This window comes from Chenopodium album, chromosome 1, assembly GCF_948465745.1.
Source record: "Chenopodium album chromosome 1, dcCheAlbu1.1, whole genome shotgun sequence".
Taxonomy (NCBI): domain Eukaryota; kingdom Viridiplantae; phylum Streptophyta; class Magnoliopsida; order Caryophyllales; family Amaranthaceae; genus Chenopodium; species Chenopodium album.
This window is the reverse complement of record NC_137834.1, coordinates 27060705-27071755: the sequence shown is the minus strand read 5'-3', so window position 1 is coordinate 27071755 and position 11051 is coordinate 27060705. Positions and strand designations below refer to the sequence as shown.

Genomic DNA, 11051 nt, shown 5'->3' with positions numbered 1-11051 from the left:
TCTTTTTCTTAGACTGCCCCGGATTTTCCTTTGAAGTCACCATGGACTTCACATAGGACTTCAGTTGTCCTTTGTCGGCCAGACAGTCGAGCTCCCGCTTGAGACTAAAGCAGTCGTTCGTGTCATGGCCAACATCCTCATGGAAATGGAAATGCTTGTTTTTGTTCCGATTTTCGGCGGAACCTTTCATAGGAGTCGGCTTTTCAAGATTCAACCGATCCTTAATTTCCAAGAGGATGGAGCAGCAGTCCTTGTGGAATTCGTACCTTGGGACGTACGGTTTCCACTCCTTTTTCTTCTTCTGGGCCGGTTGATCAGAGTTATCAATGGCCCAGACTTGCTTTTTCTTTTTGCTCTCTTCTGGCTTAGGAGCCGGCTGAGCAGGCCGACTCTCTTTCTGCCGGTCGGACTTCTTATGGTCCGACTGCTTATTGGAGGAGCAGAGTTCGGTCGCCTGTATATAGGCTTCCGCCTCTCGCAAGGCTCCTTGCAGAGTAAAGATTTGTTTGCGGACGAGTTCGTACTTAAAAGTAGACCCGTCCTTCAGACCCTTAAAGAAGTCTGTGAAAGCGACCTCATCAGACAGCCCATGAATCTGGATTCGGACCAGATTGAACCGCCTGACGTAGGAACGCAAGCCTTCTCTATCTCCCTACTGTACATTGCCCAAGTCAAGACTTGTCTTTTTGGCAGGGATGTTCATAGAGAAGTTTGAAGCAAACAAGAACGCAAGCGACTTGAAGCTATTTATGCAACCAGCCGGCAGATTGCCAAACCACTGCTAGGCTATGCCCTTCAGGGTGGCTGGAAAGCAACGACACCATGCGGCATCATCCAACCCCTGTAAATACATGAGGTGGGTGTATGCTAGCAGGTGGTCTTCTGGGTTGGAGGTCCCGTCATAGGCTCCCACCAGAACATTTTTAACTTTAGCCGGCTGTACGGCTTCAGTTATTTCCCTGGAGAAAGCAGAGGGTTGATCTCCAAGGTGTTGCAGCCTAAGTTGCCAGTCCATCGGCTGATAGCCGTATGCCGCCTGTCCTCCAAAGAGGGAAGGTTGCATGTAAGGTAAAACTGGCGCCTGGTACAATGGTTGTGCCATGTACTGGGCCGACTGAATCATATGAGGGCCAGACTGAACCCGTTGGCTGCTTGCTGGAGTCTCATGTACAGACTGGGAACACCTCGCAGAGGTATTCCGAAAGCTATAATGATAAGTCGACGTTGAAGCCGACTCTGATTGCTGGGTTCTCCTCTCCTCAATGTATTGCCGAGCGTCAGAGAACGTTTTCTTGCTACCATCCGGCTGTATGTGCCGGATGGGTTTTCTTGCGCCCATTTCTGGGAAACGGAGCCGAGTAAGGTCAAATTGGGGTCGGGCCTTCTCCTTAGGGGCAGGATGAGGAGTTGGCTGACGGTCCCTGACCGACTTATGTTTGTCAGCTTGAGCTGGCTTCTTAGCCGACTGCTCCTTTCTAGGAGCAGGCGACTTCTTTGAGGCGAGTTGTTTGATTTCACCCCTGAGGCTGCTCAGGAGTGTCATTAGTTCATCTCGAGTGACGGGAGCCGATCCTGCCGCCTGGGAAGGATCAACTGGCCGCCCCGAGGGCTTCTTTGGCTGACCAGCAGTTTTTCTTGGCCCTGCTTGGTCATGATGGCGCTCCCGCCTTTCCTTACTGCGGATGCGTTTAGAGATGAGGGATCCATTTGGATCCACATAGGTTTCGACATCAGCGTCGTCACCTGAGTCATGATCCGTTTGGACCTCTACGTCTTCTGGAGGCCGATTGGCCTCTCGGTTTGATACAGGTGCTTGTGAAGCCATTTCAGAGGTACTCTCCCCACAGACGGCGCCAAATGTTTCGGGGGTTTTTGTCCCTTGGGAGAGTTACAACACTGAGACTGGATTCAGCAAAGGACGCCTGTACCTGCAAAGCAAACGGACCGCCGGATGGTCGGTGGTCCGCCTCCGAAGATTAAGTTAGTAAGCGTTCGGTAATAAAACGTGCGGTAGTAAAGTTTATCTGCTCGGATTCCAAGCTCAGGTAAAGTGCTGTGTGTTCCTTGAAAACAACAGCTCTATGATAAGTGACGTGTTGTCTCGTATTGCGTGTATATTCTCTGTCTTGTCATAAATGTAAGAATGTCCCTATTTATAGGGTCCTTTTGAAAAGTGTGCCCCTCCTAGGATCTGGTGACCTAGGAATTAGGTCACGCCGTTTTGCGGCGCCTCGGGATTTGGGCCGTTGAAGGCCGCCATCCCAGGGGCAATGCCTGAGTGACACGTGTCACTGAGCCCAAAAGGTTTTTGGGCACCTTTTGGGTGACACATGTCGCCATCTGGATGGTCCATGCTGGAGCATCAGTCTGCGTAGGACAGAGGAGTGTCCGCCCTCCACGTGTCATCATTCCATAGGTCCAAATGGCACCTCTTTGGAGGACACGTGGCGCTTTCTGATTGGGCCACCTGGCCGGGTAAAAAATACCTAAATCAGTGGGGGCTGTTTTATTTTCTTTTGGGGATGTTCAGTGGTTATTTTTTGTTGTTCAAAAGTTTTTTAAGGGTTGTTCAAACAAATTAAATATACAAACATAATGAAAATCGATGAACATGCAAACAAATATACAAACATAAATATAGAATTTTGGGATGTTTAGTTATATATGAGCGATGTTCAGTGGTTTATTTTGTATTGTTCAAAAATAAATTATATTTCATACAAAACAACGTATATGAACATTAAACAAGAAATTTATGAACCAAAATATATATACCTGTTTATTGGACTTTCTGAAACTTCTTTGTTTAATTCTTCCAATAGTTTTTTATCAACAATTGGACTTGGCTTAGATATATCTTCTAATTTCTTCTTTTTTGGTGTTTTGACATTGAACATTTGACTTAATGTCCTGTTCAAAAAATTAGGGTTCAAATTAGTATTTAATTTTAAAAATTAGGGTTCAATTTTTCAATTACACCCATTTAATATCAAATTGTGAATTTGAATAATAAATTACTTGCACATCTTCATCCTCTTCAGTAGGAGTAGATACTTTCAATTTTCAACTATAAAAATGAAAGAAAAGTTCAAAACAATTATATAGTAGAAAAAATCAAGACGGCAATTATTTTAGCAAATTTAACAAAATCATAGCAAAATCAAAGTAGTTTAAGTGATGTTCACCTTTTTGAAGGTGTTTTCGTTTGTTCTTCGTCTTTTGCCATGGAAGAGTAGCAGTTTTTACAGAGAGAAAATTGAAAAGATGAGTGAGTAAATGGTGAGAGGGGAGAGGAGAGAGAAATACAAATGAATTAATTGAGGAAGGTTTATAATTTTTGAGAGGAGATAGCTTTTTTTTTAATGGATAAGAAAATGAAATGGCGGTTTATAATTTTAGAATGGTTATTTAAAAAAAAAAAAAGAATGCATGTGTGTTGGGCGTAGATTACTGTCTGGGCTTCGTTTGTTGGGCGCAGATTGGGTTTAGTGCACCTATTTATAGGTGCACCATGGTGTATGTAATACTAATTAACTTGGTCAAAGTCAAAAAAGCCAATTAAAAAGTTAAAAATATGATATATATATATATATATATATATATATATATATATATATATATATATATATATATATATATATATATATATATATGTATATATATATATATATGGGAGTTTTTTCTGAGTTTTTAGAGAATCACGTAAAATTTAATTTTTTTTCAGCGCGCCACGTAGGATAATAAATTTTAGTGGTAGCCAATTGAATTCAAGATTATTAATTTCTTTTAGAATTAAATAATTTAAATGACACGTAAGCAAAATTGGCAAATGAGATTTTCCAGTTTAAATTTATTAAATATAAAATATTATCTTTTGATATCAGGAATTTTATCAAAGTTATATAAAAAAAAAATTTAACACATAAATATATATATATATTAAAAAATTATTTTAAAAAATTCAAACAAACCGTGGTCTATCCATCCATATCTATAAGTATAACTATAACTAAAGTAATCACCGTTGACATCATTAATATCCATATGTCAATCTCTCATAAAAAATTATCCCGCTTAAACTATTAATGACATCATTATTTTATTTTATTTTATTGAAAATGGTAAATTAATTATACATTTTCTAAAAGATTTTTTATATTTAAATTGAAAAACTACACTATTTCCAATGGAGTAAAAAAAAAAAAAAGTGGTTGGACTATTTCATATTCCTATAAACATTATCTTTCCACCAAATAATACGCAGTAATAAATATCGTTTATATTCTTATAAACAATATACCGTGTAAATTATATGAATTTGAGGTTTTCACTATTTATTACTTCGTAATTTTTTTTTTATCATATTTCACTTTTATTATTCTACAATTACATATTACGCACAAATAAGCAAACAAAATTATTGTAAAAATCGTGTATCGCACGAGCCTAATCTAGTATATACTAAAATAACAACCGTTGATGTTATTATGGCCTACGTGACACTTTTTATTTACTTTTTTCCCTCCAAAATACAAGGATGATGTCATTTTTTTTTTTCCTTTTAAAGCTGCCTATTGAACATAGTTTTAAAAACATATTTCATTTGAATTTTTAAATTTTAAATTTTGAGTTTTCTACACATATTATGCTATTTAGTTATTACGAATTGTTAAGAATAGTTAATAATATAATTTAATTGAAATTTCTTAATTAAATATGAAAATTATGCATTTTCGGGAATTGTATATTCATATTTAATTAGAAATTAGTTAGGTCTAAATGAGGAAGTTATTTTCTTTCATTACATTTAAAAAGTATATAATTCAATTCTTATTTTAAAACCGTGCATCGCAGAGGGTTAATCTAGTCTTGTATAAAGAAGTGGTTTATGTTTCATCATTGCACTATTCCGCGGGACAAGAGAACCAAATTAGATGTCAATTTGGGCTAAATAGTGTATTAGGAAGTGGGCTCAAAGAAAAAGCAGGCTACGAAAATAGGAGAATATTGGATTAGGCAATGGTGAATTAATGAAAGGTTTCCTAAAAGTTTAGGCTAAATAAATGGGTTAAGCCATACTTCAATTATCACATTCTCAAACTCATGCATGTAATACAACATGTACTATTCTACTCAATAATATGAGTATGGTAGTCAATACAAGTGCTGCTGCTCGCACTACCTAGCTTTCTCTTTTTCAGATGTGAAGTCCTTGGAAGTTGTAATATAAACTATCTTATTGGCTGTCTAGTTTACTAATTTTGGCCATTAACCCTTAACCCATAGTTCCTATGGGTTTAGCAAACATGTATGATGAAAAATGTACCATTATATGTATAATAGGTGATAGGTGGTAAATATTTTGGGGGAAAATATTCAACGTATATGATGGTAAAAAATACCACTACATGCATAATAGTATACAAAAAGTACTATTCAGACAATTTATATTTTAATAGTACTTTATACATGCATAATGGTACATAATGATATATTATAATGTACCATTGTAAAGTGAACTTTTTCCAAAAGCTTGTCAAATTTACAATTTTACCATCCTATATGTTTTGTAAACATGTAGGAGCTATGGGCCTAGTTGCACTCAATTTTGGCACTGCATATTCAAAGAACGCAATTTGGATATGAGCTTTTCTTTGAATCTTAGGTTGTAATATTTATAGGGCTTTGCCCAAGTAATCTATACTACTTTCCGTGTTTTTTTTAAAAAAAAAATATACAACATGTACTATTAATTTAATCACTAAATCACACTATACCTTTCAAATTAGAAGGCACAATTTAACTGTCTACTAGCACTTAAAATAAATAAATAAATAAATGAACTTAAACTGAATTCTCTTAAGTCTCAATTGTATTACATATACGTAAATGTTATACTAGTACAATCTTGTAGTAAGATGAAAAAACATAAGTTACAATAAACTCAACAACTCCAATTGATTACAATTACATTAAAAAAATTAAAAGAAAAGAAATTATATTTAAGTACATAATGTGATATAAAATATGCTCTACTCTAGAATCCAAATCCAACTCCTGAGAGGCATCTAAAGGCCCAAACCCAAGTAATAAAAAAATTGAAAAAAAATTAAAAAAATAAAATAAGACTTTAAATCATACAAGAGTCATAATTACACCGACATTCTAGAAGAAATGTTTCACCGCAAATAATTATGCAATTAATGGGTGAGTTAAAGTTTTTTTTTTTTGTTTTGTTTTTTTTGTTTTGTTTTTTTTTTTCAGAAACAATTTTAAAAGAAATAAGAAGACGAGCCCAAATCGAATGGGTCAAGCCCATGGTCAACAGAAGGCATAGAACTAAACAATGGGCTATGTACATAGCCTGCATTAGTCGAGTCAAAGCCCATATAATCCGCACCAACTGTCGGGTCAGCCCAAGAACCCTGGCCCAACTCACCAGTAAACTGATCAGGTAAAGGTGGTAACTCCACATCATTACTATTACTATAATACCCATCATTATTATTATTACTAATATAACTATTAGTATCATCATTAGTACCAGTATTAAAGCTATATAATGTAGCATTATTATCCTGGTATGATGATGAAGAAGAAGACGACCAAACCTGCGCATTCGAAACCGCGGTGTAGCCGTAGTCATTACTAGCCGAAAGCGAAAACTCCGGCTGATGAGTGTGGTTCTGAACCTTCTCGTGATTGTGGTTTTGATGTTGTTCATCAGGAGACATGATGGACGTAACAGAGGAGCCAGGAGGCATGTCTGAGTAGACAAAGTTGGTCCGACCACGAGGGCCTCGCATGGACCGAGACGCTCTATCGTAAGCCAATGCAGCTTCCTCAGCTGTATCGAATGTTCCTAGCCAATGTCGCTCTTTCGTGGAAGGATCTCGTATCTCTGCCGCGTAACGGCCCCATGGACGTCGTCGAACGCCTAGAAACTTGATGGGTGGATTGGCCCCTTCTTGCTGTTGAGGGGTGGTTTTGCTGCTTTTGCTTTTAAACATTGCTGTGTAGTTTTATGGTTTTATTAGAAGGTTTAATTTGTTATTAACGGACTAATTAAGGGGTTAAGAAGGTGCTTAGAATAATGAATAGTTATGGGTTAATAATGATGATAATTTGAGTTAAGCAAAGGAAGATAAGAATGTGATTGTGTGACTGATGCATGTTCCTCGGTTTATATAGTCAATACCCACTCAAACACTTTTGTAGTTTATTTGATTGTTTATTTGTAATCAAAATTTTTTATTATTTGTGTTTCAAGTATGACTAATTATTGGCCTTTGTGACCTTTCTTAATCCTTCCAATTATCTATTCCTATTAATTTGATCAAATGAGTAGAAAGAATAAAAAGTATATCATTACTATGGACCCATGGTAGTTGTTTCTTCGAGTTAATAAAATAATACTCCCTCCGTCCCTTAATACAATGTCTCTTTCTATTTATTATGTGAGGAATAAATGCTAAAAAGAGACATTGTATTATGGGACGGAGTAGTACTCCGTAGTATTACTTTTTTGAAAAATGTTATACATAGCCCTTAGGGCTACATATAAGTATTAAATTTACACTTGAAAATCGTAAAATGTTAAGAAATCATCAAAATATAAACACTAATAACACTGATTTACGCGTGTTTTTGTCATGAATTTCTAATTTTATACAATTTCCAATAGTATATTTAATGCTTATATATAGCCGTTAGGGTTATAAATAACATTACCCCTATTTTTTTTAGATTAACATTGTCAATTTAACTTAACCACCTGTTTGATAGATGGATGGTCTGTTAATAATGTTTAGTTTTAATGTAAAAAAGAATTAATAAAATTAAGTTTTTAATCAGAAAAAAAAAAATTCAATTCCGTAAAAATGATTTAATATAATTTTATTTCAATATAAATAATATATTTCAGTTCATAAAAAATCAAGTAAATTATCTTGCATTATCATAATATAATGAATATACGTAGTAGGCTTTTCTTAAAATGTTACACACAAATTCATGATTATATATAATTTGTTTTATGATGACCGCTTACCAAAAGGATAACTATTAACTAATAACAAAGTGTTGCGCCCCGTTATATGAAACTCTCAATTGTTTGATGAAGGTTCATGACGGCTTCTTAATAGCATACTCTCCCAAGAATATTACTTTGCCACTATGTCCGCGTGAGTTTAACTGCCATGAAGAAAAGGGTATGAAGGTTCAACCCTTAGATAATGTAATACACTTTTATTTTATTTTTTATTTTTTATTTTTTTAATCTTTACTTTCTTTTACTTAGGGTATGTTCACATTTACTGAATTAAGCTGAACTGAACTGATTGGAGCTGAACTGAATATTTTATGAGAGAGGGAAATTAGGAGCTGAACTGAACTGGTTAGAGCTAAATTGAACTGAACTGAAATTAAGTAAATGTGAGCATGCCCTTATTCTATCTTTGGAAGTGAGCGTAGATAAAACATAAGTTAAAAATAAGGTTCATGATCTCATAATAGTTAAATCATGCCTATTGTTAATCCAGTAACCACTACTTTTGTAACTTCACTAACACAAACTAATTACTTAGGATACATACTCTTACACATTAGGTTTGTACCCAAAAAAAAAAAAAAAAAAAAAAAAAAAAAAAAAAAAAAAAAAAAAAAAACTCTTACACATTAGGATCAAAGCTACAATTTAAAGCTTAAAGCTTATCCCAACACATATGCTACTAGGTTAGATCTCGTGCCATGCACGGTAATTTTTAAAAATTGTTTTTAAAATTAACATTATATTAATTTTTTATTTTTTTTTTACTTTCGTATGTTATATTCATATCAAATTCTAACCATAAATTGTTCAAGGAAATGACAAAAGTATCATTTGTTGATTAGATATTTGTATTTCATTATTTAATCTTGTAGCTTCTATAACATAATTAAAAAAATAAATCAAGAAAAGCTACATCAAATATTCTATTATACTTTATATGTAATTATTACTTATACTACATCTGTTACAGGTTATGTGCAACGATTAGACATTTTCCCTCTTTGCTTTATGTCAAATCGTTGCACATAACCTGTAACGGAGGTAGTATGTAGAAAGATTTAATTTGTTTCTTATATAGATTGTTTCAAAAAAAAAAAAAAAAAGTAAGGACACACCAGAAAATGACACGTGTTATTGTTGGTGTGTCTTTTAGTATATAGTGATTGATTGATTGATTTGTTGATTACACACTTAAAAGTATGGTGTGATATAAGGAAATTTTCCATCTAAATATCCTCACTTGGTTGGATTCAAAGTAATTGAGTCATGCTTTGTTTTTCTACTTTGAGTTTCCTAAATCGAAGAAGTGTACCATGGTGGTAAAATAATTCTTTCAGCATTCCTTTTTAGTTGACACGTTTTGACCATTGACAATAGTAACAAATATTTCTTTACTTAGATGTATTTTGTGATTTGTGGAGACTTGCCATGCATCCAATGTTGGTTTGTACACTAGGGTGTACCATGCGCATGGTACACCGGATTAAAGCATAAAGAACATAGCTTATAAATGTAAAGAACATCATTAAATTATAAAAGAACACAACATTGAAATATAAATAACATGATAAGTTTTAAGAAACTAATTTTTAAAAAGGAAAAAAGGTAATAGATAGTTATTAATTTATTTTTACCATGCATTTAATGTCAAATCATTTCAAAAAATTGAGTTTCCAAAATTTCTCTAGCTAAGATTATTTTCTACCAAAATAATTAAAGGTTTCATTTTCAAATTTCAAAAATTCAAAATTTCATTTTCAATATACTTTATTTCAATTTTATTTTAAAATAAAATATGTGCAAAAATTAATCATATTTTTTCATCGTTACCAAAAAAAATAAAAAAAAAATAAAAATAGAAGGGATAAAACAAGAGAGCACAATGATTACAAAAAAAAACATAATACCCAAAATAATACGAAGTATAAGGTTTAAAGCAAACATATATTAATATAGAATAACATATTATCTAACTTAAAAAAAATGATTTGTATTATTGAAACCCAACAATGAACATTTTTAATCTACATATATTAAAGTACATTGTTTATAATGTAAAGAACATATACTTTATATACTGAGAACATATTGATCAGATTCAAAGAACATATTCCATTCCAATAAAAAAAAAGGAATATGTTTACAATAATTGATAAAAGAACATTTAGCATATAATACGAAGAACATCATCTTCAACCTCGGAAAATAGCATGAAAATTGGAAAAAATTCTCTCAACAATGAATTAATCAATTACATCATTAAGATATTATATTGGAACGATAAAATCAACTCTATTATAACATTGAATCACTTTGAAATTCAAATTTTACCATGGTTTCTCTCTATATAAATTCAATTTCTTTATCTTAACCAAAAAAAAAAAAAAAAAATTCTATTCACCAAAAGTATTCTATTGGTATATAAAAAGTAAATAATAAATCAATTTCATGAATCAATTAAGGATATAAATAACAAATCAATCCCTTAAATCAAGGAGGGAATAGTTTTGTTTTTTTTTTTGGCTCATGTACTTTAATTTGTATGTGTTATGAAAATATTGTGTGGATATCCATTATCCTCTTTGTATGTTTCCAGAATATTCTAGATCTAGGGTTTATTCTTATATAAGCAAACCCTACTTATAATATTTTATGTATATATACCCCAATCATATGGAATAATATGAACATATTAATTCTCCCTCAATTCCTGATATTTTTCCTTATTTTCACAACACGTTATCAGCACCAAACTCTAGCCAATTGAGCAGATTAATAAAACAATTGATTTGAGGAGGCCACTAAGAAATTCACATATTGTCGACATAGTTCTGTAAGTATCAATTATATTCATGTCTCCCTATTACTTTTGTTCATGAGTTATTGGCTTATATGAAAATATATATTAGCATCTCTTGGTGTAAATTGCTTAACGATTTAGAGTTCAATAGTACATATTGATATGTTATCGAGTAATACGATTCATTGAAATGGAGTTCGA

At 33.1% G+C, this 11051-nt stretch overlaps 1 protein-coding gene across 1 annotated transcript; it reads right to left on the bottom strand.

The window, feature by feature from the left end:
* Positions 1-6272: 6272 nt before the first annotated feature.
* LOC145577365 (uncharacterized) lies at positions 6273-7137 on the bottom strand. Its single transcript, XM_081634814.1, has one exon. It carries the CDS (start codon positions 7008-7010, stop codon positions 6273-6275), a length of 738 nt encoding a protein of 245 aa, XP_081490940.1. The 5' UTR covers positions 7011-7137.
* Positions 7138-11051: the final 3914 nt, after the last annotated feature.

Excerpts from the sequence above, each read along its gene's own strand:
- LOC145577365 (XM_081634814.1), bottom strand. The coding sequence starts at position 7,010 with ATGTTTAAAAGCAAAAGCAGCAAAACCACCCCTCAACAGCAAGAAGGG.